The following is a 27,568-nucleotide window of genomic DNA, read 5'->3' on the forward strand; positions in this document are numbered from 1 at the left end:
CTTCTTTAAAGCAGTTTTTGGGCTGAGCTGTGTCCCACTTCTCCCTCACAGGGGAGCTCAGCACCAAGCATAGCCTGGACCGGGAGCAGCAGTCCAGCTACCAGCTCTTGGTGATCGTGCAGGATGGGGGAGCACCACCCCGCAGTGCCACAGGAACCATCTATGTCACTGTGCTGGATGAGAATGACAATGCTCCTGCATTCCTTCATGTGGCCAGTGGTCAGGAGCTGCCCGTGCAGGTAAGGGCAGCAGGCTGGAGCTCTGGTGAGGCAGGGGTGTGATAGCCGCTGGGTTTGGGGGCAGGCAGTTCTGCAGGCGGAAAGGGAGTAGGCAGGGGCACCCAGGGGAATTTCAGGGTGGGAGGTAAGCAGGCATAAGTTGCGTCCATGCAGCAGCCAGGGCAGTCTGGTAAATCTATTTGAGATGTGGTAAGATGGGCATGTCCTTGGGAAATACAGACATCCCTGTGCACAGAGCAGGTGAGGACTGCAGAGGGCTCTGAGACCGATAAGACTGACCAGCAGGCAGACGCTCTTGGCTCATACATGCCTGCAAGGAGGGAAGGTGAAAGGGAGCCCTAAATCTGACCCACAGAGCCAGGGGTAAAACACTTGCGAGCAGGGAGGCATGGGGTGCCATTAACTTCTAGGTCTCGGGACTTTTGCTATAGCCACTCGGCTTTCTGGGAGGTCAAGAAAGCACTGCCCAGCTGGACTTCGCACCCGCAAGGGTTTTCTGAGAATCTGCTATGGGTCCCAGCCCAGTTTTCCCTCTCAGCACTGTGTGGTGGCAGCGGTCACCCGGGCACTGAGTGTGCTGCAGATGGAGTTATGTCTGTGCTGCTCAACAGAAATGGGTGAGGACCAACCTCCACCCCCATCCCCAGCCGGCTGCATCTGCTCTGCTGTGGCCCCTGTGGAGTGGCACATGTGGCAAGGGCTTGCTGGAGCTGGCTGAGTGGCACTGGCAGCAACAGAGCAGGATGGGCAACTGAGGCCCTGTCCTCATCTCTTCTGCACAGAGCGGGGAGAACCTGCAACTGAAAGGATGTGCTTGCTCTGCACATTGCTGCACTTCAGGCAGCGTGCTCAAAGCCACTCGCACTGTGTTGGGTTTTACACATCACGTTGATGGCAGCCTTTCTCTGTTGCAGGTCCTGCCTGAGCCGCACACCAGAGGCAGGTCAGAGCAGGCAGGACTGTGGTGGCAGGTCAATGCCGCACCTGGGTGGCCATCAGCACAGGACTCTGGGGACACTCTGCAACTCCAGTCAGGCCTCCCCTGTTCATTACTTTTTCCCTTCCTGTTCCAGGTCGCAGCCATCCCTTGCCCAGCCTTCTTCTTGCATGTCCAGCTGGCACTCTCTGCTTGCAAAACTGTCTGGCAAGGCTTGGTCTGGATGAAGGCATCACTCAGGGCCTGGTGGAGGCAGAGGAAGGCAGAGTTAGTCTTGTCCTCTCTCTGAGCAAGGCTCTGGTCTTTGAGTCACTCCTGCAGGCCAGGGACCAGCCAGCCATGGCATTGCTGAGACTGCGGCTGAACAGGCTCTGCAAAATGGCATTGCTCACACTCTGTGTCTGCAGTCTGCTGACTTTCCTGTCTCCTGTGCGGGGAGACCCGCAACACACTCGCACAGCAGGCTCTGCAGTTGATTCCAGTGTTTGGGGGCGTGAAATGCTGGGAGTGTCCTGCTAGAGCTCGGGAGGTCTCTTCTCCTACAAAGGTACCACAAAAGCATATGCATCCTTCAGGACACAGAGCAAGGCGGGGACAGATTTAGAGTCCTGAAGGCAGGTAAATGCTATGATAGTTTTGAACGAAACAGATATTTGGGCACTGTGGTTTGAAGCTCTCCTGCTAGAAACACTGGTAGAGAAGGGTGAAGCACAGGAAGAGGCCAATGTTAACCATGATTTAGGTGTAGAAGAAAGGCTTGGAGGGAAAAGTAAAAACTGAATGATAAATGCAAAGCTCCGTGATTTATTGCAGACTTGGCCGGTGAAGTATACGTATCATGTTCATTAGGCAAAGCAGAGGGAGGTTTCTGTATCAGCACCTTGCTTTGAGCATCAGCTAGAGGATATCTCCCACTGTAGGGTTGCAAGATAAGCTTGTCAAGCATATTGGTAACACACTGGCAGGACCAGGTGGTGTTCACACAAGAACTACAGTAGTAATGGATCCTCCCAGGGAACAATCACTAGGAAAGGGGAGAGGGAGCAAAGGGAAGGAAGAAGTGGTCTGTTCAGAGAGGGGGGGATGTTGCTGGTGGGTGCCTAGGACTGGTGCTGGTACCCTTGCTATTTAGCATTTTCGTATACCCTCCAGAAGAGGCGATTGTTGATGTTATTGGTCTATTTGTAGTAATAAAGGTGAGGGCTCCCTGTGAAGAATTGTAGAAGGATTTTGTTTTACTGTTCAATTAGGAAAGAAGATGGGAGATGAAATTCACTGTTGCCAACTGCAAAGTGACACGCATGGCAAAAACCAATATGAATTTCACTTACACAGTGGTGGGCTCTGAATTGGCTACTTAAGTTTAGGGAGAAGATTGGGGCATCGCAGTGAATGCTTTGTGAAAACATCAGCTCAGGGATCAGCTGCAGTCAAAAAGGCAAATCAAATGCTGAGTTTTATTAGAAAAGGAACAGAGAATGAAAGAAAACATCATTACCCTACATTTCAAATTCTGCACACACTCTCTGCCCGGCCTCCATTCCACTAAATAAGCAGTAGTGCTAGAAAAGGTTCAGAAAAGGATGTTAATGTGATCTCCAGTAGATAATGGTTTCCATGCAGAAAGAAAATACTTGAACATTCTTTGGCATGGAAGAAATTGCAGGAATATAACAGAGGTGTGCAGTGAATGTCACAGAGAAAGTAATGGGAAAATTAGAAGTTGCTTTTTTCACAACACAAGACCTAGGCAGCTTCATAAGAAATGACCAGACAGCAGGTTTAAAATAAACAAAGGCAGTACTTTTTCATGCAGAACATAATTAAATTGTGAAATCATTGCCAAAAGTTGCATGGGTTCAAACGTAGATGAATTCATGGAAAGAAAAAAATCCATCAAAGGCTGTTGAACAAAAATATGATCTGTGGCTCAGGAAGCGACTTAGCCACAGACTGCTGGAAGCTGGGAAGGTTTCACAGGAGGATTATTCCATACATACCCTATTTCTTGCATCTTCTCTATATATCCGCTGCCAGCCACTGTCAGAACTATGCCAGTGATTGAGATGGCTCTCTGATCTTTGGACCAAGCTTGTATTTGCAACAACCTTCTTGGAGGGTGGACATCTGACCTGGACAAGCCTGCCTGGTAGCAATTTTACTAAGGCTGAGGTTTTTGCAGGGGCAAGACCACTTCTATTGCTGTTTATTCCTCTGTTTGTGCATCGGAAATGGCATTTGTACATGGAGCCTGTATGGATGCTGCTCATTTAACTCCTCTGATGAGTCACTGCTTTCCTCAGATGGAGTTTGATTCCTTGTGGAAGAGGAGAGTGACCATACATGCGAAGCAGGAGCCCCTTATATCCTGGTTGAGGGCGATTAGGGACAGCGTGAGGGGCAGGCCCTGCCCCGGCCTGTTACACAGGAGGAATTGGAAGGGGCCTCCTAAGCATGTCCCTGCTCAGAGGTGTCCACGCGGACACTCCTTTTCATAAACAGCCAAGCTATATTTAGAAGGTCTTCTGCCTCCATCACTGCTGTGAAATGCTGTTGCAGATTCCTTGATCTGGTAGTTAGAAACCGTCTCTTAATTTCCAGCCTAAACTAATTTCTGACCACTTTATACTCATTTGTTCTTGTGCCAATATTGTGGTTTTGCTTAAATAGCTCTTCTCTCTCCTTGGAATTTCCCTCCCCTTTCCCCAGTGTTTACAGAGTGCACTCACATCACTGCTTGGCCTGGCTAAACAAGTCCAGCTCCTCTGGTCTCCCCTCCCCACGCACCACCAGCATGGTGCCAGCAGCTTGTGCAACAGCATTAACGCTTGCCTCCTCTCAGGAGCTTGCAGCCTCTTTCCTTGAATTCTTGCTCAGGTTCCACTTGTCTTTTTCATAAATGCATTAATGTGGTATCACACAGAGATCACCTAGCTCAGCTGGATCTGTGAGGATGATTTGTGCTGTGGGATGTGCTGATAGGACGTGAATTTGAGGTCTGTAATCTCAGGATGTGAATTTGATGTCTTCTGGTGTGGAAGGGACTGCAGAGTCTGTGCCAAGTGGGGAACCTGCTCTACCACCGAGGTGTGGGTAGGTGCAAGGAGTCTGTGCTGGAGGAGAGACAGGTCTAGCACCAGGCATGGGTTGTTTGCTGAGGATACTCGCAAAAACTGACAGGTGGTGAGGGGCAGTAATGGGGATGCGTCCATTTCCATAATTATCCAGGGAGGGTGCTTGCATGCAGTGCTATTACATGTGGTCTCTGTCAGGAAGCTGGTAACACCTCAGAAAGTGGGGTTAGCTGAGCACATGCGTAATTAATGTCTTGATGGTACTATGATGCACCGGCATAAAATGGTGGTATTCAGTGCCTACAGACAGGCAGTCAGCAATGCTAACCACAAACAAAGGAGAGAAGGGAAAAGCCCTAAGAGCCTAGGTGTCCAAGCCCAGGAAGAACAGCCAGCTGCATTTCCAGAGATCGCAAACCTCCCTGGGCTGGCTGGTGGGAACTGAGGAAATCACCTTCCATTGCCAGGGTGACTGGCCTCTGAGTCTGTGAGTGCTCACACCTTGCATTTGCAGCTGAAGGGGTCTATTGAGGGCAGAGAGATCCAGGACCGTCATGGAGCCCTCGATTTTCCTAGTTGTAGAGGCTTTGGATGTAACATGGGTGACATAGCATCCTCCCATCACCATGCAGCTCACTGCTGCAGCATGCCCCAATGCTGCTAAGCTGGTTGTTAAACAGGGCAGAATGGGAGGAGGGCTAGCAAGGCAGAAGCTGCCTTTGCCAGATTTGCTGAGGACTTCTCCATGTTGTTCAGCCTCAGGCACAGCCTGTGGGTCTTGTCAGGGGGGTCTGTGCCTTGGGTGAGGTGCAGGGCTGGTGTAGGAAGGTGCAGATCCTGTACCGACCGTGCTCAGGGGTTTGTGGGGGTAGTCTGAAGGGTGCCCTGTGCCACTCAGCTGCTCCCTGGACTGTGCTGCAGGTGCTGGAAGAGAAGCCATCGGGACTTCTAGTCGCCTCCCTGCAAGCCAAGGACCCCGATGAGGGTGAGAATGGGACCATCATCTACTCACTGATAGGTATGAGCTGCAGAACTGACTGATCTCTGCCTTGCAGCCATCACCCTTGGGGGCAGATGGGCGCCCACTGCCCAAGCCCTGCCACACCACGCTCCCTCCTCCATCCCAACCTGCCCCCGCCTTCCCTCTTCTCTGCCTTGCCCTGTAGCATTTCACCTTCTTTCTGCAGGAGCCTGGGCAGAGCGTTTCACACTGCACATGGCTACTGGAGAGTTGCGGACTGCCACAGTTCTACGCCGGTCTGATCGTGCTGAGTACATCTTCACTGTGACAGCCAGTGACCGGGGCACGGTGCCTCGCAGTACATCAGCCATCATTCGCATTCAGGTATCCAGCACCCCCAGCTCCTCTTGTCCCTGCACCATCTACCCCTTGCTTGCCTCTTGGAGGACACCATCCAACTACTTGGCAGCCTTCCTCTGCCTTCATCTGAGGACACCTTGCTCAGCTGTTGATCCAGCCCTAAAATCTGTGTGGAGAACCTGGGATGGGAAGGGGTGGGTCCATCTGCCACTGTGCATGTTCTCATTTGTAAAGTGGTCAACAGCATTAATAGTAAGCAGTTCTGTCTTTTCCAGACTTAGCCAACCCGGTCCTAGCTATGCTGTTGCAGAGAAGACCTTAGAGGTCCTCTGCACGAGACATTGATTCTTCCCAGCATCTACTGAAAACAGTGTTCCTGACATGCAGGGTGTTCTTCACGTCTCTGTAACTTTGGCACTCACTGTCTGGTGTATTGGCCTAGACAGCCAAGTCCTTTCTCTGTTGCTAGTAATGAGCTTCCTTTTACAGCAAGAGATTCGTTCCCTCCCAGTCAAGGCACTTTCACAGTACACCAGTTCACATCTTCCTGTCCCTGTTCTTGCAGTTCCTAAGGCCATTAGACTCTCCTTGTTTGATGTTCTGCTGCTTCTCTGTGCTGGCAGTGCCTTCTAACATCATCAGCAATTTCATAACGTACTCAGCTTTCTTTTGCCCTTGCACCTATCAAAAGTAAATGTCAGCACCAAGAGCCATCTCTGCAAAGGCCCGCTAATCACTCTCCTTGAGCCAGTCGATCTTTTAGTCCTTTCCATCACGCAGCCACACTGATACTGTGCCTTTCCCCAGTTTAATGAGTGATCTCCCATGTGCTGCTGCATCGGAGCCCAGCTAAAACCCAGGCAAGCTAGATACACTGCATTTCCTTTGTCCTTGAGGAGAGAAGAACTGTGTTAGCCTGGCACATCTGCCTTTAGCCATTCCACAATATGTTTTATACCATTTCCTTTTTATGCCATGTCTGTAACTGTTCTTGTCATTAAAGTTGTTCTACAGCCTTCAAAGTGTTGAGGCCAGACTGGCAGACTGGTTGTCCCTGAAGTGCTTGTTTGCATTCTTCTACTGTAGCTATGTGCTTGACAGTTGCCAGTTTTGATCCCTCTGGGCTGACAGTTCTGCTGTATTCTCTTTTTCCCCAGCTCCTTGACATAAGTGCACTGAGTTCTTCAACACGTTTTCCCTTCAGATAACACTATGGCTTTTCATGCATCCTCCCTCCCATCCACAGTTCATCCCCAAATTAACTTCAGTATCTTTAATAAAAGTAGTGATAGTATTTATTTATCTTTGGGTCATACCGAGTCATCTTTCTTCTCTGTACCTCTCATCTGGATGAGTGCTACCTCTCTTCTTGCCCACTGTTGCTTATGTTTTGCAGAATTGTTTCTGCTGGTGTCTGTTGCTTTTGCAGTATCTAACACAGCCACAGACTCGCAGGCTGGTTGAGGCGGGAAGGCACCTCTGAAGGTCATCTTGTCCAACCCCCCTGTTCAAGCAGGGCCACCCAGAGTCAGTTGCCCAGGTCCATGTCCAGATAGCTTTTCAGTACCTCCAAGCATGGAGACTCCACCCCCTCTCTGGGCAACCTGTGTCAGTGCTCAGTCACCCTCACAGTGAAAAGTGTTTCCTGATGTTCAGAGGGAACCTCCTGTGTTTCAGCTTGTGCCCATGGCCTCTGGTCCTGGCACTGGGCACCACTGGGAAGAGCCTGGCTCTGTCCTCTTTGCACCCTCCCTTCAGTTATCAATATACTTCGATAAGATCCCCCGAGCCTTCTCTGCCCAGTCAGCAGCTCTGTCTGTCCTTACCTACCCTAGCTCCCCAGGTGAAGCTCATCTTTCACCCTGTCAAACCCGTGCTTATCCCCAGTACGTTTTTCAGGCTGCTATTCATCTGTTAGGCCACAAGAGCTGAGACCTTGCATCCCGAGACCTGCTCTCTGCGGGCCCCATGTCCCCCCCTCCACTGGCTCCCTGATAGGACCTCCTGGCACCCAGCACCCTGGTGCATGCCCCTCACTGCTGCCTCTCCTCACAGGTACTGCCATCCTCCCGGGTGCTGCCACGGCCTGATGCCACTGTGCTGACCCTGCACCCTCTGGAAGGGGTCAAGCCGGGGTCTGTGATCGGCTCGGTGGCACCCCCAGATGCCCCTGCGCGAGGACAGCTGACCTACACAGTGGTAGGAGGTGGTGGGGATGGCACCTTTGTGGTTGACAGTGTGACAGGGGAGATTTACGCTGCCCGGGAGTTGGACTATGAAGCTGGGGCACGGCACGTGCTTCAGGTGAGTGCTGAGGATACGCAGCGTGGCTATCCCTCCAGCCGACTGGTGCTGGTACAGATCCACGTGCAGGACTGCAATGACCAGGCGCCCACCTTCCCTGAAGACCCCATTACCATCGTGGTGCCCGAGAATGCCCAGGCTGGCTCATCCATCTTCACTTTCCAGGCGCTGGACGGGGATGGTGTGGGTCCCAATAGCCAGGTGCGCTATGCCCTGCTGCACCAGGAGCCCCCCGGGGCTCCCTTCCAGCTTGACAGCCACTCGGGGCTGCTGACCCTTCGCCAAAGCCTTGACCGGGAGGCTGCTGCCTCCTTCCTCTTGGTGGTGGAGGCCACGGACCAGGCCCGCAACATCAGCCAGCGCCGCTCGGCAGCTGTCACAGCCCGTGTGTTTGTGACTGATGAGAATGACAACGCGCCCATGTTCCTCTCACCTGCTGCCGTCAGCGTCATGGAGGACCAGCCAACGGGGTTCGTGGTACTGCATGTGGTGGCCCAGGACAACGATTTGGGAGAGAACGGGCGTGTGAGCTACTCATTGCGAGCGGGCAACAGTGATGGCCGCTTCCACCTTAACCCCGGCACTGGTGAGGGCCCAGCAGGATGCAGGGTGGGCGGCAGGGACACTGGGAACGCGGGGGCTGAGGAGGGTGCAGGGATACATGGGGATGTAGCATGGTGCACAGGAGGAGAGCGTGGGCTGGGGAACCCGGAGGAGGGAGACCTGTGGGGTGCCGAAAGCCCTAAGCATAGCACCTGCTTGGCATGATACTGCTGTCTCTCTCGAGACCTGGCTGTCCCTGACTCACCCCAGTGCCTGCAGCCTTGTGATAGCTCTGTTCTGGGAGCAGTTGGCCCTGGTGCTGTGCGGTCCCAGCTCGCCCCTCTCCCTGTGCCTGCAGGTGCACTCTCCATTGTGCGGGCCCTGAACCGGGAGGAGGTGGTGCAGCACAACCTGACCGTGGTGGCCATGGATCACGGTTTCCCACGCCGCTCCGCCACACAGCTACTGTCCGTGCTGGTGCTGGATGTCAACGACGAGGCTCCCACTTTTGAGAAACCTGAGTATGAAGCACACATCATGGAGAACTTGCCAGCTGGCAGCCCTGTGCTGCAGGTGCTGGCCATGGACCGGGACCTGGGTGAGGATGCAGGGCAAGGGTGAGCTGCCCAGTTTGGTCAGGGGCCCTTCTGGAGATGCAGCACCCGGGACTGGGTGCACTCTGGTCCCTTCCACCTGGCTTGGAGAGCCTGGCTGACCATGGAGGGAAGGATCTTGACCTAGCCTGGAGATGAGAGATGGGCTGAATCCTGGGAGAAGCTGAGGATGAGAACAAGGACTGTGATTCCCTCTGCTCCCCAAGACAATGGTCTTTGTTCCTTAGAGGTTTCTTGGCCCATCTTCACTTCCACAAGATGGCCTGGGCTGGGACCTCCCTCCACCACACATCTCTGCCCCTGCTTTACTTGCCAGGGAGTGAGACCATCGTCTCCCGCAGCCTGTGTGACCCCTGGTTTGAAAGCCTGGGAGGAGGGAGGTGCAGGGCTGTGAGCCAAATGAGGGGCTTCTGGGGTTGCTTCTGGGCTGCCCTTAAACCATGTTCCTCCCTGCAGGTGCCAATGGGCAGGTGTCCTATGGGGGTCTCTCTGGGGGACCGTTCTCCATCCACCCACAGACGGGGCTTATTGTCACCACACATGCCCTGGACCGCGAGGAGCAGGAGCAACACGTGCTGATGGGTAGGGCTGTGCTGGCGCATGAGAGGGGTGCAGCAGGCGTGGGGGTAGGGGGCATAGGGGAGGCAGATGGGTGCTCCCCACTGCTGGGGTAGGGCAGTATTGCAGGGAGGGCAGGCCATGGGAAGTGATGGGGGTTTGTGGGGCATGTAGGGTTGTTGGGTGGTTTGAGCATGCAGGAATGCCAGTGATCCCATGCCTGGCTGCCCTTGTGATTGTCTTTGCATTTGCATATGATGGCCTTGATAGTAGCTCCCAGTCAGCAGGGTAGCCTGCAGTGCTCTTGCTGTGTTCCTGCAGTCTATGCACGGGATGGTGGCCTTCCCCCCAACCTCTCCAAGGCAACTGTGCGGATAACAGTAGGGGATGAGAATGACCATGCACCATACCTAGAGAGTGAGTCCTGCTCTGTGGAGGTCCCTGAGAATCAAAGCCGTGTGGCACTCTACACCCTGCGGGCCACCGATCCTGATGGAGGCGAGAATGGGCGCTTGGAATACCATGTGGCAGGTGAGGTGCACAGGGAGCTCTGTAGCTTCTTTCTCGGCAGTAGGTAAGGGCTGTTCACCCTGGGTTGCCGGTGGCTCTGGGAAGCATCAGCTGTGGCAGTTCCTGTTCCACTTCAGTTCTCTCCTGCTCCAAACCACATGTAGCTGCTGCCACCTCTCAGCCCTCTAGTTTCTCTGCCCCCAGTAAAGAGCACCCCAAGATCTGGACAGGCTGCACTTCCTCATTCCCCATGCTCTTGTCTGGTTCCCCAGGCTTGGACTAGTTCCATACCTCTCTTGGCTGCTCTGATCTGTTGAATTTACAGGTTGCTAAGTGAGATCTCTCTGCTGTTATCATGTCATGCGTTATCTGGGGGCTCCCTGTGGCAGCAGCACTGGCCTGTAAGGTGTTGGAGCCAGTTCTTACACGCACACACACAGACACCTGGACCAAGGAGGTTCAATCCCACTGGGCCCTTACAGAAAACAGCTCACTCTACCCTCGCTGCTGGGCCACAATGGGATGGACTTCACGCTGTCTTCTCTGGGCAGCATAGGGCAGGTCCTTCCTCGTACCAGTTATAGTCATGCTGTCTTTTTATTCCCTTTCTTCTTTTCCAGATGGAGACCCTGGGCAGGATTTCAGCCTAGACCCAGTCTCCGGTGTCCTCTCCACTGCACGTGCCCTTGACCGGGAGCAAGTTGCTTCCTACAGCCTCACGGTGGTGGTGCAAGACCACGGCACCCCTCCGCGCAGTGCCACCATGTCAGTGAACGTGAGGGTGTTGGACTTAAATGACAACGCACCTGGTTTTGCTCAAGCCACCTATGTGGTGGAGGTGCCAGAGGACTTGCCTGTTGGTGCCCTGGTGCTGCAGCTGGTGGCTGAGGACCCTGATGAGGGCACCAATGGGCAGGTCTCTTACTACCTGGGCAATGAGTCACTTGGCATGTTCCAGGTCGAGCCGCAGAGTGGGCACATCAGAAGTGCCCAGGCACTGGACCGGGAACGCCACCCCAGTTACAGCTTCCTGGCCAAGGCTGTGGACTCAGCACCATGGGAGCCCAAGAGCGCAGCTGTGCGTGTCACGGTCACGGTGCGAGATGTCAATGACCATGCCCCCGCCTTCCTGCACAGCCCCCTCACTGTCAACTTGTCCCGCCACACACCACTCAAGCAGGTTGTGGCCACCATGAGGGCAGAGGACAGGGATGCAGGTGCCAATGCCTCCATCCTGTATCGTCTTGCCACCCCCACCTCTGCCTTCGCAATCAACTCCTACACAGGGGATATCCAACTGCTGCAGCCCCTGGGCTCGCTCAGCCAACGCCAGCGGACGCTCTTCATCCTGGCCACAGACCTGGGGCAACCGGCACTCTCCTCTACCGGTGTGGTGGTGATCCATTTGCAGGAAGAGCCCTACCGGGGGCTGCGCTTCCCCCGGAGCACCAGTGATGTGGCCCTGCCAGAAAATGCTGCTCCAGGTATCAGCTTGGCAAAGTGACCAGCAAGTGCTGGGATGAAATGGGACAGGAGGGGAAGTGGGTGCTGGGCTGGCAAAGCTGTGGGAAACTCAAACCAGGGAGCACTGCAGGGTCTTGGGAAGTCCCATTATGCTTTGGATAGACCCAAGGGACTGCAGGGTCTGACTGGTGCCCAGGCTGTTCAGGGTGGTAATCCCCGTGGGTTTGCCTCAGGGTGTTCAGATCATTGTAGGCAGTCACAGGTGCCTAGTTGCTCCTGGAAGGTCTCCAGGGGTCTCGGTGAGAACACACCACCCTGACCCTCTCTGCCACCTGCCCCGAGACTCTGCTGTCCCTTCACACTGTTTCATTCGCTTCCAGGCACTGCTGTGGCAAGCATCCAAGCTATGCACATGGGGGGCTCTTCTGGGCGCATCACATACAGCATCATCAGCGGCAACGAGAAGAATGCTTTCCTCATCCAGCCCAATTCAGGTACAACTCCAAGAGCACCTGGGGAAGCAGCAAGTGGGAGGCTACCTGTGCTCTGCCAATGCCTGCTCAGCTATCACAAGGCTCAGAGCCATCCTGAAGGCACAGGAACACAGCCTACACCTCTATACCAGTAAATTAAATAGTGTTAGTATTTGGACATGGACGCTAACCTGTCATTGTCCAGAGGTTTTTAGCACAGCTCCCAGCACAATTTTGGTTCCTCCTAACTAGACCTTTCCCCAAAAACTCCTAGGCCCAGTTCAGGAGTTAGCAGAGGCCAGGACCATCATCACTAAGATGCAATCTGGGTGCAGCCCCTGCCTTAGATGGCAAATCCAGCCAAATGACACAGCCTATGTTGGGGCCTTGGAGCCAGGCACCTAGACTGCCGCACTTTATTCTCTGGTGTGTATGTAGCTGCTGTGACTGCAGCACTGCTGTGGATTCATGGTTGTCTCTGTGCAGCCCCAAAGGTGACAATAAATGGGGAACCACTCACTGTCCAGTGAGGATTCTAAGGGAGCCCGGAGCCCTCCCTCTGCACCAAACTCTTCCTTGAGCAGTCAGCAGGTGCTGAACATATCAGTGGTGCTTTTGGGTGGCTGATAACCCAGGCAGAGCAGCAAGGCAGGTTGCAGATTGCCCAGTGACACTGAGCAAGCTGGCATTGTTTGCACTGCATGCTTGAAAGGGCAGCCTTTGAAGGCCACACATCCCTTGGCATCAGGGAAAGCCTGGCTGAGGGTAGGGTGAAGGGTGCCTTGCTGTGAGGTTAGTGCTTGCCCTGTAGTTTGGAAGAGACTGGGATATCACAACCCCCGGTATCAATACAGGCTGGGGGATGAAGGGATTGAGAGCAGCCCTGCGGAGAAGGACTTGGGGGTACTGGTGGATGAAAAGCTGGACATGACCCAGCAATGGGTGCTGGCAGCCCAGAAAGCCAACCGCATCCTGGGCTGCTTCGAAAAAAGTGTGGCCAGCAGGTCAAGGGAGGTGATTCTGCCCCTCTACTCTGCTCTCATGAGACCCCACCTGGAGTACTGTGTTCAGCTCTGGGGCCCCCAACATAAGAAGGACATGGACCCATTGGAGCGAGTCCAGAGGAGGGCCACTAAGATGATCAGGGGGCTGGAGCACCTCCCCTATGAGGACAGGCTGAGAGAGTTGGGGGTTGTTCAGCCTGGAGAAGAGAAGGCTCCAGGGAGACCTTATTGCGGCCTTTCAGTACTTAAAGAGGGCTTGTAAGAAAGATGAGGACAGACTTTTTAGCAGGGCCTGTAGTAGGACAAGGAGTAATGGTTTTTAACTGAAAGAGGGTAGATTTAGATTAGATATAAGGAAGAAATTCTTCAGTATGAGGGTGGTGAGGCACTGGAGCAGGTTGCCCAGAGAGGTTGTGGATGCCCCATCCCTGGACACATTCAAGGTCAGGTTGGATGGGGCTCTGAGCAACCTGATCTAGTTGAAGATGTCCCTGCTCCTTGCGGGGGAGGGTTGGACTAGATGACCTTTAAAGGTCCCTTCCAACTCAAACTATTCTATGATATGAGAAAGTCAGTCCTTGGAGCCCAGACATCAAGCTGGAGCTTCTTGTTAAAACGCCATTCTCTTGTGCCTCCTAAATGGTTGGGTTTGGGACAGGATCCCAGGCTGACAGATCTTTCTGACACTGTGCTTGTGCCCTCTGCAGCCCATGGCCACTGTGCAGGTCCTTGTGAGCCACCCATGGTATGGCAATGTGTTGGCACCATGATTAAGTACTGGCCACTGCAAGTCACCCGTGGGCTTGGTGGGAAATGCTCAGCCACGCACAAATACCCATCTGAAATCACAGTGCCCATGGCAGCCCACTGTCACCACGCATCCCCTCAGCTGCCATACAGGCTCCTCAGTACCCTGGTGTCACTGCGAGCCACTCACTGCACTGTGCTTCTGCTGCAAGCAAGCCACAGCATGGGCACTGAGAGTACTGTGGGGAGGCCAGACCAGCACACTTTCTCATGAAGGGGGTCCCAACCCCCATTGGGGCATGGCCCCACTGAGTCCTGAGGAGCCTGAGCTGCAGGTTTCCTGCTGCAGCCTTGCATCATGGCAGCCAGCCAGCATCATGCTGAGCTGCCCCCGCAGGACTGCCTGCACCCTGGCTGTCCCAGAGGGCCTGATGCCACCTTGCAACGAAGCTACGTGCACAGCCTGACTGCAATCCCTCTGTCACGTGGTGCATGCCAGCACCCAAACAGAGTAACCCCCAACCCCAAACTGAGCTCAGGAGTTGGTAGTCTGCAGTTCCTGAAACCCAGAGTCAATGGGCAGGTGTACTAAAGTCCCAATCAGGCTTACAGAGGTCTTTGACTGTGGAGAGTTGTTGTGCCCAGGGCTATTCTGCATGCTCTCAGTCCCAGGGACTGCTGCCTGTGAAGAAGCAGCCTTCGCACACTGCCATAGGAGTGCATCTGTCTGAAGCTGCCATTCAGGAGTGAGCATCTGATAGCTATGGAGCTGGGCCAAAGCTGCTATGTCCATGAAGGCAGGGCTGACAGGGTGGCACCCTGGCCAATACTGTCTGGTCCCTGAGCCAGCACCCAGGTCTCTGAGCCAGCAGTCACCATGCTCCTATGTGTACCCAGGTCTCCCAGCCAAAGCCTACATGGCTGCCATTATAGTCTGCAGGTGAAAACAACCCCACGTGACTCCCAGGCTGCCCATGGGGCTGCCAGAGCCGTGCCTTGTCCTGTCTGTGCGGTTCAGAGCCAGGCTGTGCGAGAACAGCAACTGCTCAGATCTGCGCAGTAGTCTGCCCCTGAGCAGACCTGGTGCAGCACAGCACCACTGCACCAGCTTACAACTGAACCCCTGTGCCAACAACTCAGCTGGAATAGACCTCACAGAGCCCTTCTCCTCCTCTGTGCTTTTCTACCCAGGTCTGCAGCCAGACCCTACACACAGGGACCGTGCTCCCCACTGTGGGAGGCTGAGACCTGTGAGGTCGGTCACGCAGAGAGGTCCCGTCTCCCTGCTGTCCTAGGTAGTATAAGCAGGGCTCTGCTACACCATGTGTGGCTGTGACACTGGTGTGCATGGCAAGCTGCCATGCTGTGCAGCAGCAAGGCCTGATGGGGTCACAGAATCACATCCACCCCCTGTGATCACTGTCCCTTTGGATCCCTTCATCTTGCCTCTGCTCAAGCCGTGTGTGCCAGTGGTTCTCAGAATACCCTGGACACGTCCTGGCTGCACCTCAGTTGCACCTCGGTTGCTGTGGCAATACCACTTCATCTCAATGAGGAAACATTTCCCTCAGGCAAAGTGCCCAGAATACAGGATTTTTCCCTTAAAACATGTCCCTCCTTGAGTCTGGTTTGTCTGTAAGGGCTGCCCTGCTTTCTCCCAGGGCAAGGGGCTGTATGCTGCAACCAGATACGGGGTGCTGGAGCACCACAGTGAAGGAGGCCAAGGGAGGCTGGCATAGTGCTGCTCTCCTGCCCTGTGCCAGCTGCCTAGCAGTGCTACACTGGGCCCCTGTCCTTCAGCTCTTCTTTGACAATGGGCCAGTACATGGGCACCAGTCCATGACTGTCCTCAGCCATCCCCAGGCTTATGTCCTCACCAGGGAGGACCAGAGGTGATCTCCACAGGAGGTGTGTCAGAACTTTGCATTGGTGAGCATACTAAAGTGCCTGCTTTGGACAAGAGCAGAGCAGGGGCATGTCACGGGAGCATACTCAGCCCCATACTGTGGCACCTCAGGCTCTGCTGCTTCTGTCCCAGGCAGGAACAACCTTTCAGAAGGCAGACTGCTGCTGACTGCTTTCCTTGTATTTTCTCTGGGCCAAGCCAGCCCTGGAGGCAGGGCCTGCTCTGGCAGCCAAATGGTGCTGGAGGGACAAGGAAGCACAGCTGGCTCCCAGTCCTTGGGTTGCAGGAGGTGAGGACACAGCCATTCTCCAAACCAGGCCACCATGCTGGTAGCTGTATTCTGTGTTTTCCATTCCTGGACATACAGCCTGATTTCAGCTGTGTGCATTGGAACTCATTTTATCATGCAAAGCTGGCAGCAGAGCTCTTACACAGAAGCTAAGTTTGTCCAAGGCCACATAGCTGTTCTAGATGCCTGGTACAGCATCCCTATCGCCTGACCAGTTCACCTGGTGGTTGCATGTAGATGCTGAAACAGGCTGCAGAGAGAGTGAGGCTCCGCAGGACTCCCCAAGGCAGGAATTCAGCCACAGGAGCGCAGTTCCTCCTCATTACATTTGAATGCATGCCTGTAGGAATGCTGCCAGTCAGTATATCTTATTGGATGCCCTCCACCTTCTTGTGTGGGACAGCAATACCTTGTCACTACAAAAGCCCAGGTGCACAGTGGCTCAGGAGAACAAGAATGGATGTCTGTCCTCAGACCCCTAGCAGGAGAACTGTTGGCAGCTCCTACAGTGTCTTTGTAAGGATTTGACCTAGACTAATAGCTGCAGTTTGGTGAGTTTGGCTTGGAGCTTGATGAGCTTGTGGATCAGTATGGGGCTTGACATGGAGCAGTTCTTTTTCAAACTGGCCATGCCTCAGATGGTGTCTCGATAATGGGAGGATTATTGCATGCTTTAATGTAAACAGAAGCTGTCTGTCCTGCGCAAGGTGCAGGATTTATCACCCAGGGCAGCTCACTGGGACTGATAAGAGGGCTGTCAGTTTGGAGAGGGCTCAGAAGGGCTCAGTGTGTTTGTTTGGTCTATTTGAGAATGGATGGATGAGCAGAGGGATGGACTGAGTGTAAGGGAACAAAAGAGAAGATGAGGGATGGATGTGCTGGTTCATCACTCACCCCATCCTGCTGTTTCCCTGCTCCCAGGTGCCATCTCAGTTCAGGACTCCAGCAGCCTGGATTTTGAGGCCAGCCCCCGGCTGCGCCTTGTGGTCCAGGCAGAGACAGCAGCTTCCTTCAGCTTTATGGCCATAAACCTTAACCTGCAAGATGTGAATGACAACTTGCCACGCTTCCAGCTGCAGAACTACGTGGCGTTCATCTGGGAGTCACAGAGCTATGACTCACCAGTCATCCAGGTATCACTGCAGGCACAAACAGGGACAGCTGGAACCCTAGCCTGCCTCTCTGCCGGGGTGAGGGGCTGGGGGGCTGTGCCATGGGCCTGGGGCTGGCACCTATGGATAGGTCTAGTCTTGGAGGTTTGTGGTTTGCAGGGCTCCACAACTGCAATACTGAATCTCTCCTGTGGCTTTGCAGGTCCTGGCAGATGATCTGGATCAGGGAGCGAATGGGCAGGTGACTTATGCCATCAACCAGTCCCTGCCAATGACAGGCTTGTACCACATCGATCCTCAGACTGGCACTATCACTACTGCTGCCATCCTGGACAGGGAGATCTGGTCCCAGACCCGGTGAGTGGAGACAGACTAACTTGTGCCTCAGATATGAGGGGGGCATAGCTGTGGAGCAGCATCCCCAAGGCTGCGGAGGATACTCTGCTACTTGGTGCCACCCAAAGCTGTCTCAGCCCTGTCTGTAAAATGTTTTTGCCAAACAGCAGGAACTTAGGCTTAGTGTTAATATGGGGAGCAAATGGTGTTGAAGGCATGACAGATGGCCGTGAGATGAGCCAGTGCTCTGTTCAGCCTGGTCTCTGCAAATCTGAGAAGATTGGCGGGGGGGGCAGTGGACTCTTCAGTGGTTGCATCCATTCCCTTTCCTGCCTGCTTAATCCAGACCACATATGCTCAGTCCCTTCCCACTCCCATGCATTGCACCCTTCTGCCCTGCCAGACACGCTCCGGGTGCTATGTACTGCCCCGAACCCTCTTGCAAGCCCTCCTGCATTCAGTGCAGGTCCTCTGGGCCCCTCACCATGTGCACACGCTCTAGACATCATCCAGCCAGTCTAGCTACATAAGATAATGGCAAACACTACACACAATGAATTTAAGTCTTCCCCTGCCCTTTTACACATGCATCGTTCAGATGCAAAGGACAACTTCTGCCACCCCACACAGGCTATGTTCTCTCCCCCGTATGCTCCAATGGCTACATGTTTCTCTCCCCTCATGCCAGGCATGGGGAGGCCTAGGGCATTCATTCCGTTCACATACTCATCACCATTCCTCAAAGAAGCTCCGTGCATTCCCCAACACCCAGATTGCTCCAAATGCCTTTCTCCCTGCACCCCACAACATGCTCTGCCTGCATCATCTCCCCCACGCATTCCAAACTCCGGCCCCTTGCATAGACTGAAAATGCTATAGGTGCATCCACTACCTCCCCTTGCAAAAGCCTCCAATCATGCATGCATCTTTTGTCCCACGTGCCCATGCCAGGGCTGTGCATGAATCCATTGCCCACCACATGCTCCAAACACTTGTGCCCACATTCACTGCCTGCTCATATGTTCCAGGTGCTGGACACAAACCCATTGCCCTCCAAACACGCACCTCAAATATGCATCCATCTGCTGCCCTGCCCCACCATACTGTGGATGTACACACATCCACTGCCCCACACATGCACTCCAGATGCTCTGCACATATCCGTTGCCCCAGACACTCCAGATGCTGTGCACAGTTCCACTCCACATGTACACACTCCAACCCTTTGCACACATGCAGTACTCCCCCGACATGTTCCAGATGCTGTGCATGCATGCATTGCTCCCTCACACATATGGCCACACGTCTGTGAACCTTGTGCTGTGCCCTTGTGCTTGCCCACAGTTTGGTGGTAACGGCAATGGACAGAGGGACTCCGCCTCTTGTGGGCTCTGCCACGCTGACCGTCGTGGTGATGGACATCAATGACAATAGCCCCACCATCCCGTTTCCCTGGGAGGTGCGGGTCCCAGAGAGTAAGTGCAGCTCAGCTCCATGAGGTAATGCGTCACTGATGGCAAAAGCTGAGGCGCGATGGACACCTGTGGGTCGGGAGAAGCCCCCCTAGAGACCTGTCCGTTCCCTTGCCAAGGGCTGGCTTGTGCTGACCCGCTGGCTGAGGTCCCCCTGAGCTCTTCAGCATTGCCCTGTATGTGATGGCCTGGGGCTGGGGGTTGTACAGCCCCTATGCTGCAGCTGTGTCCTGAGGGAACCAGCTGAATTCCCAACTCATCCCTGGCCCCTGCCCGCACTGTAGGGCCTCTGGCTGCACACACCTGCCCTGTCTGCTCTCTGTCCTCGGCCTGTGTGCCCTGTGCCTGTGCCAGCCTTGACCTGCCCTGCCTAGCTCCCAAGACCTTCCCCTTCACCCCTAGCATCTCCCCCTTGTCCCCAGTGCTCAGGCTCTGGACTGAGCTGGTCTCCCACCACGTGAGCCAGGTCTTCTCCAAGGAGGTGGGGCTGCTTGCTCATGCCTTGCCTCTCCACAGACACGCTGCTGGGCACCCAGATAGCTCAGCTGACCGGGAATGATGTGGACTCAGGCCCCGCGCTCTCCTACACGCTCATGCTGGATGGTGATGCCGTGGGCACATTCAGTGTGCTGCGGTATGGGGGACGCATTGCCCTGACAGGGCCACTGGACTATGAACAGCGCAGCCACTACACCATCACCTTGCGTGCATCTGACACCCGCCATGAGACCGAGGCCAACCTCACTGTCGTTGTGGAGGATGTGAATGACAACACACCGACTTTCAGCCAGGGCTTCTATCAGGTACTGTGCACACAGGTGTGCCAGGCAGTGTGGACCATCCTGCACGAGCCCCTCTGCTGCTCCTGCCTCGCTCACCTGGCCTTACAAGGCACAGAGATCCCCTTGAGGATGGGTCTGAGCCCATCCTGGCCCCTCCCTTCCTGGGCTCCCATCCACATCCTGACACCCGTCGTGCTGTCACTGTGGCATGGACAGGAGGCTGAAACCAGGCACGTAGCACTGGGATCAGCAACTGTGGGCTTGCACAGCTGCATGCAGACAGTTCATGCTGGAATAGGTGGGAACAGTGGGAAGGCCAGAAGTGGTGGGAGATGGGTCACAACCTGGACAAGTGTTTCTGGCGAGATCTGTGCTGAGGCCCCATAGGCAGATCACTGGATGAAAGCTGACTTTTGCAGTGTGCTGCATCTCTGGAGCAGAGGTGTGAGAAGCTGGGAAGCTACAGAAATGCTTGAAGGTTGTGAGAGCACAGACCAATGGAACTGTCTGTATGTGCTCTTTGGCACACCAAAAAGACAAGAGCTGTTTTGATTTGTATAAAATACCTTCTGTGGAGAAAATATCAGCTCTCAGAGTAGCAGAGCAAAGTAGAGAAAAGGATCAGGAACTCAATGCTGAAGCTGGTTGGGAGTCACACTAACAAGGCTAGGTGCTGTGCAGGTGGGACGGGCCCCCTCAGTGTGCCAGCCATGAGCTGGGCCACCTTGGCTATCACTGCCCTGGCCAGCCCCAGACCTTCTCCCAGCCCTGCTGGCTGGCTGGGGAGACCGCATGGGGGACCTGGAGCTGACTGGGGCTTCCTCCTCTTCCAGGTGACGTTGCCAGAGCACACGCCTGCAGGCAGCATCATTCTCACCGTGAGTGCAACCGACCCAGACTCAGGGAGCAATGGGGATGTCACCTTCCACCTGGCCGTGCCCAGCCCTGACATTGCCATCGACCCCAGCAATGGTGCGTGGTGCTGGCTGCTGTGTGGGGCCCATCTTGTGGGTTGCTCTGACAGTGCCTGCAGAGGGAGGTGCCCCCATGCTGGCCCAGGCTCAGCCCCTCACCAGGTCACTGTCTGGGTTGGCCAGTGAGGCAGACATGGCGGTGTGTCCATCGAGTGCTCCCACCACAGCATCCCAGATGCCTGTTCCTCCAGCCAATAACCCTAACACCCTTCCCAGCTCCCTGTTGGCCCCATGCTGACTCTGGCTTTGTGCCCTCACAGGGACCCTCTTCACCATCCGGCGGGTGGAATTCGACGCCAGCCAGCCCACCCTGGACCTGGTGGTGGAGGCCCGTGACCGTGGCTCTCCCAGCCTCTCGTCCTGGGCCACAGTGCAGCTCCAGGTGCTAGATGTGAATGACCACAGCCCCAGCTTCCAGGTGCCACGCTACAATGCCAGTGTCCCCGAGGACCTGCGCCCAGGAACCACCGTGTTGACGCTAGAGGCAGGTGATGCTGACCTCTCCCGGGAGAATGCTGGCTTTGACTACACCATCGTCAGTGGCAATGGTGGCAATGCCTTCCAGGTGGAGAGCCGGGTGGCCTGGGCAGGGGGGCATCTCCGCACTCAGGGTGCCTTGGTGCTTGTGGAGCCCTTGGACTTTGAGGCCATCCCGGTCTACAACCTCACTGTGGCAGCCTCGGACCGGGGCCTGCCACAGCGCAGCACCACAGTGCCTGTGCTCATCACCGTGCGGGATGTCAACGACAACCCACCCGTGTTCACCCGAGCCGAGTACCGCACAGCGGTGAGCGAGAGCGCACCACCCGGCACAGAGCTGCTGCGTGTGGTGGCCCACGATGCTGACTCAGGGCCCTGTGGCCATGTTCACTACACCATCAGTTCAGGCGACCAGCATGGGCTCTTCCAACTTCACGAGAGCACGGGGGCCCTGTGCCTGGCACGGCACCTGGACCGGGAGGCCCAGGCACTGCACGCACTTGTGGTGCAGGCCACGGATGTGCCAGGCGGACACTTTGCACTGGTACCTGTAGTCATCGAGGTGAAAGACATCAACGATAACAAGCCGTACTTCCCAGTGGAGGTGCTGAGTGCCAGCATGCGGGAGAACCTGCCTCCTGGCACACTGGTCACCACGCTGCGTGCCGTCGACGCAGACACCGGTGTCTTCGGGGAACTGCGGTACACAGTGCTGGAGCAGCCAGTGGGGGAGCCCGGCATGGCAGAGGGCCGGGATGCCTTCGCCGTCAACAGCAGCTCTGGGGAGCTGCGCTCCCGACTTACGTTTGACTATGAACGAACCAAAGCCTTCCAACTCCTAGTCAGGGCCACTGATGCTGGCAACGCCTCTGCCACGGTGACCGTGCGGGTGCTGGTGACAGGGGAGGATGAATATGATCCCATATTCCTGAGTCCCTCCTTCAACTTCGAGGTCCCTGAGGGTGCCCACAAAGGGCAGAGCATTGGGCGGGTGCTGGCAACAGACGAGGATGAGGGGGCTGACGGTGTCGTACTGTACTTCCTGGCAAAGCCCTCGCCGTACTTTGCCATCAACCAAACCACAGGCACCATCTACCTGCGTGTGGACAGCCAGCCCCAGGCCGGGGCCGGGCGTGCCAAGCGGGAGCCACGCGAGATGAGCCTGGAGGTGCAGGCGCGCAGCCCCCTGCCCGCCTCCCGCTCGGCCTCTGCACAGGTCACCATCGATGTCACGCACACCTCCTTTGGCCTCGCTCCGGATCTCAACCTGCTGCTGGTGGCCGTGGCTGCCTCACTGGGGGTTGTGGTGGTGCTGGCCGCTGTGGCCATTGTGCTGGCGCTGGTCCGCTCTCGTCACCGCCGGGGCCATGAGAAGCCGGAGGGGGATGGCCCGCTGGGCCGCGTGCAGAGTGGCTCCCTGCAGAAGCTTGGCCGCGAGGAGCCGGCGCTTCCCGGGGGTGAGCACATTTACCACCAGGCCCTGCCGGGGTACGGGGGTGAGCCGGCAGGGCCTTACACGCGGGGCGGCTCGCTGGACCCCTCACACTCCAGCGGCCGAGGCTCCGCCGAAGCTGCTGAGGATGATGAGATCCGGATGATCAACGAGTACCCTCGCGTGGCCAGCATCACGGCCTCCATGCAGGAGCACATCTCTGCCCGTGGCCCTGACTCTGGCATCCAGCAAGATGCCGACCAGCTCTCTGACATCTCCTGCGAGCCGGCCGCCCTGGAGAGTGCCCAGTGGTTCAAGAGCAAGAAGGGCTCCGGGCTGCTGCTGCCAGGGCCGCCCCCGCAGCTGTACCGCGAGGATGGAGGAGGCAGCGCCTTCCTCGGTGTGCGCTGTGGCCTCAGCGTCTCCTCACAGCCTCAGGACTATGCCTTTCCGGAGGATGGCAAGCCCTCCGTGGAGGGCTCGCTCACCGCCATCGTGGCCAGCGACGAGGAGCTCCGCGGCAGCTACAACTGGGATTACCTGCTGAACTGGTGCCCCCAGTTCCAGCCGCTGGCCAGTGTCTTCACAGAGATTGCCCGCCTCAAGGATGAGAGCTCCCTGCGCAAGCCCTTCCCGACCAAGCCCAAGGCAGAGCCCAAGCCCCGCATCGACCCCCCACCCCTCATCACCTCAGTGGCCCACCCGGGTGCCAAGTCTGTGCCCCCCAAGCCGCCGCCGGGCAGGACCTTCCCACACCCATCCTCCCTGCGCCGCTCGCCCATCAGCCACGAGGGCTCCATCTCGTCCTCTGCCATGTCGCCCAGCTTCTCCCCCTCGCTGTCCCCGCTGGCTGCCCGCTCCCCCGTGGTCTCGCCCTTTGGAATCTCACAGGGGCCTTCTGCCTCCGCCATCAGTGCCGAGCACTCGCTGGAGCCCCCCGAGGAGGCTGAGCTCAGGATTTAGACCTGGGCCCATGGACTCCTCCGCCCCACCCCACAGCCATGGGGTCAGGAGCGAGGCCAAGCCCATGGCTGCTCTGCGTGGGTGCTAATCCTGCTCTCCCAGCACCTTGCCTGGCCTGGGGCCCCCATGGGCTGTGGGTTCCCGTGTCCTTTGGGGCCATTGCCTCCTGTCACTCCCTGCGGTCTGGCAGATTCAGTGCTGGTTTTGATGCCCTATGGACTGCTGATGCTAGTGCCAGCACCCCAGGGCGATGGCTCCTTGTACTGCTCATGGTGTCTCAGATCAGCGCCTGGCAGGATGGTGCTTCATGGTACTCTGTGCTCTGAGAGAGGCTGGGAGCAGATGGGTGCTCCCTACCCTGCTGTGCCGGGGTGCTGCAGATTGCAGACCCTGCCCTTCCCCAGCCACTTGGCACTTGCCCAAGCCACACAGCAGCCTGGGTGCAGCAGGACGCTGAGCCATCCCCGCTGGCCCCTTCCCCACAGGAGGTCGCAGGGCTGGGGAGGAACGTTCCCAGGGCAGGGATGCACTGCTCAGCAGGCGCAGCCACAGCAGCCTGCCGGCCTGCCCATGCTGCCTGCGGGGCTGGGGATGGCTGAACCTGTTCCTGATAGTGAGGGGCGACCCATCCCAGGTGAAGCTGGAGTGGGAGGAGAAGGCAGTGCCCACTTTCTGCTTGCCTATCCATGGCTGGTGGGGGGAAAGGCAATCCTTTGGGGTGTCTCAAGCCCCTCCACCTGCCACCACTGCATGTGACCCTTTTAAGGGATCTCCTTCCCAGAGCTGCTGGAGAGCCTGTTCCTCAGGGCCTGGGCTGGGAGGTGGGTGCCCTGCTCAGCATGGGAGCCCCATTTCTGGAGAAGCTGCTCCCAGGGCCACGTACCTCTCTGAGCTGCGGGTTGGCTGGGGTACCAGACATGGACACTGCCCAGGCACCAGTTAGGCTGTGCGGTGGAGCTGGCAGGAGCAGCAGCATGAGAGCTGCAGCAGAGCTGACCCCGAGACAGCCTGGCCCCAGGAAAGGCAGCAATGTGGCCACTCAGCAACACAAGCCAGTGACCTCCTCCCACTCCATCTGCTCCAGGCCTGGTGGCCAGCCCGCAGTTGCAGGGCAGCAGGTGGGAGGGGGTACCCCAAAAAGCCACATGGCCTGAAGCTGGCATGGTGGCAGCCAGCATGTTACCTTACAGCCACCGGGTGGAAAACTGGGCAGCTGGCCTCCCCCAGGGCCCTGCAGTGTGACATGCTCACCAGGACAGTCTGGGCCACCTCCAAAATGTGGGTAGGTGCCAGACCCCCAGCTCCCAGGCTCCAGCCCTCCGTGCAGGGGGCTGCTCTGCACCACTCCTTCATGCCATGTTGTGAGCGTGGTATAGAGCCACACTTCAATGGGGCAGGTCCCCATCCTCACTCCAGCACCACTCACAGAGCCGGCCTCGTGGCTGGTGTCATGCTCACCCTGGGGTCAGCCCCCACCCAGTGCTCACCCCACAGCCCACAGCTGCTCACAGTGGAGCAGGCACGCATTGCGTGGCCCTGTGCCCTGGGAGTGCAGTCCTAGGGCCTGCTGCTGCAGCCCTGGATGCTCACGGTCACTGTGATCCACACACAGGCATGGGTGCAGAGGGAGGGCTGGGAACAGGGCATGTGGAGCACTGCGGCAGCCCCACATACAGTCAGCCTGGGTGCAAGCATATTTGTGGTGTCAGGGAGGACGCCCAGCCATCTGAGAAGGGGGTCTGGGGGAGTTTCCTTCCTATCACACTTTTCCTAGACCCTCTCTGTAGCCTCAGCCCGAAGCATGTCGGCACCATGGCTGCAACCCCAGCCCCAAATGTTTTATCACAGCAGTGAAAACCCATCACGTTTGCCCACTCCCCCCCCATTTCCCACTAAGAACCATCTGCCACTGCAGCCGCATCTGTCATGGTCTCAGCCCTAAACCTCCCCGTTTGTGCTGCAGGTCCCAGGCCAGCCTGCACTGTGGGTGTCCCCACACTGCGGGCAAGTGCTGCACCCTGGTCCCCACGATGCACATGTGAGTGGGTCCCTGGTGCCGGCAGCCCTGGGAGCTGTCCTGGGCACAGGGCAGCGACATGGGACATGGATCTGCAGCAGCGATGGTGGCACCAAGGCGGCTGCAGGGCCATGCCTGCACTGCCTGGGAACCACAGAGGACCCAAGGCAGCTCTGGGAAGGGAGGCTGGGTTCTGCCTCACTCAGTGCAGGGACAGCCCACGGAGGCTCTTGGGGCGGGCACCCCTCATCCCTTCTCTCCCCGATGGGCTGTCCTGCTCACGGGCACTGTGGGGAGCACGCCAAGGGTGCCATGTGCTCCCTGAGCCCTGCGCAGGCCTGCAGGGTGGCCAAGCAGCCCTGCTCCCCCCTGCATGTTTGGGACAGGGGAACACGAAGAGCTCACCCCCCCCCCCTTGCATGTCACATAGAAGGGTCAGACACACGGCAGCCCCACTTTGGTCTGGGGGAACACAGCCATGGGCTGCTGAGCCCAGCCAGGAGCCAAGCCTCCAGTTATTTATTTTTACACATTGTACTACGATTCCTGTTTTCTACTTTGTTTGTACCTTTTGTATCGTGTCTCGCTGAGCTGCATGTATTGGGCGCTGCTCATCGGCCTGCACACTGGGCCATTCCAGCACAGCCTGGACCCAAGTGCCAACTTCTCAAAGAAATGCCTTAATAAACCACACTTGTTTGTACAGAGATGGACATCATCACTGCTGCTCTGGGCTCGCATTGTGCTGGCACCGTGGGCCCGCCGGGTGCTGGGGAGAAGCACCAGCAGGGCTGGCAGGCGGGAGACAGACCTGAGGCACGGTGTGGCTCAGCATGTGGCTTGGCTGCCGGCAACGTGCCATGGGCCACAGGCACCCAGGGGGGACCTGCACCCTGCAGTTGGCTCTGGGCAGCTCCTTGGGTGGGAGAGCTGGGACTAGCTGGGGCTTGTGGGCTGTGCTGTGGCTGCTCTGGCCCCTGGGGCAGATGCTGCCAGCTCCAGGCAGCCCTGCTGCCTGGCCCCAGCTGCCCACCTCCTGGCCTTAGCAATGGGTCAGGCCAGCACATGAGGTGCAGCTATTTCAGCCTTTTGCACAGCAGAGGAAATCAAGAGCCTGAGCACTGCACTGTGAGCCTGGCCTGGGTGCCTCTGACTCCTCCTGTGGTGCATAGCATGGCTGCATGTGTCCGGGCATCGCTGCACACGTGGCCCTGGCCAGGCCACCGGCACCACTACATCATTCAAGTCCCTTCTATGAGAGGCTGCCGAATCTGGCAGGTGAGGCTGCCACAGTGCTGCGGCCCCACGTCTAACGAGTAGTGAGGTTGAGCATGTTTTCCCAACAGGCGCACACACACACACAAGCACAGGTGTACAAGACAACACATCTACATGTGCGCACACAGCTGGCCATGTAGAACAACATGGACAGACACAAACAGCACCAACAGCCTCATCCTGCTCCCCTCGCTGGCTGATGAAGGTCTGTTAGCAGGAATATACACGTACAATGTGGAGTTCTCCAGTAGCTGGGATTAGACACAGTCTGCCCAGTCGGTAACCCCGGACTCCCAGTCTCCCCAGTTGCTGACACCTGGACATACGAGTCTCTCAGGCCATAGTCCCGCTCCAGCTGCTACAGACACCCCCCCCCCCCCCCCCCATTACAGACACCAACACACGCACAGACACACACACTGTGGATCCCTGTGGTAAGTGGGCTTAGAAAATCAGTCTACCCAGTAGCTTGCCTTTGGATCTCCTCCACCACTGCTGTGTAACACACAGACATACAGAGACACACAAGTGGTTCTCAGTTGATCTCCATACCCTATGGTCTCTCTGGCAGTTGGCTAGGAGTCCCCTGATCCCGCTGGCAGCCTTCTCCCCTGTGGTCCTGCCGCACACACACGCACAGGCACATGTGCACAGACACACACTGTGTCTCTCCCCTCCCTCCCACGCCACTTCACCTACTCACTGCCTTGTCCGGATTGCTATTTGCTAGCAATGGCAG

At 56.6% G+C, this 27,568-nt stretch overlaps 1 protein-coding gene across 2 annotated transcripts in view; it reads left to right on the top strand.

Moving 5' to 3' along the window:
* DCHS1 (dachsous cadherin-related 1) overlaps positions 1–26,256 on the top strand; it is a 93,286-nt gene extending 67,030 nt beyond the window's left edge. For both annotated transcript variants that reach the window (XM_052813029.1, XM_052813028.1), the window contains exons 7-21: positions 52–239; positions 5,172–5,268; positions 5,438–5,595; positions 7,627–8,461; positions 8,777–9,016; positions 9,489–9,614; positions 9,912–10,121; positions 10,721–11,584; positions 11,945–12,058; positions 16,905–17,116; positions 17,298–17,452; positions 18,776–18,906; positions 19,420–19,706; positions 20,519–20,657; positions 20,920–26,256. In XM_052813029.1, the coding sequence (XP_052668989.1) occupies positions 52–239; positions 5,172–5,268; positions 5,438–5,595; positions 7,627–8,461; positions 8,777–9,016; positions 9,489–9,614; positions 9,912–10,121; positions 10,721–11,584; positions 11,945–12,058; positions 16,905–17,116; positions 17,298–17,452; positions 18,776–18,906; positions 19,420–19,706; positions 20,519–20,657; positions 20,920–23,534 (6,371 nt within the window). In that variant the 3' untranslated portion in view covers positions 23,535–26,256. The remainder of the gene's footprint in view (positions 1–51; positions 240–5,171; positions 5,269–5,437; positions 5,596–7,626; positions 8,462–8,776; positions 9,017–9,488; positions 9,615–9,911; positions 10,122–10,720; positions 11,585–11,944; positions 12,059–16,904; positions 17,117–17,297; positions 17,453–18,775; positions 18,907–19,419; positions 19,707–20,518; positions 20,658–20,919) is intronic.
* The last annotated feature ends 1,312 nt before the right edge of the window (positions 26,257–27,568 follow it).

The sequence above is a fragment of the Harpia harpyja genome, chromosome 17, assembly GCF_026419915.1.
Source record: "Harpia harpyja isolate bHarHar1 chromosome 17, bHarHar1 primary haplotype, whole genome shotgun sequence".
In the NCBI taxonomy this organism is placed as follows: Eukaryota; Metazoa; Chordata; class Aves; order Accipitriformes; family Accipitridae; genus Harpia; species Harpia harpyja.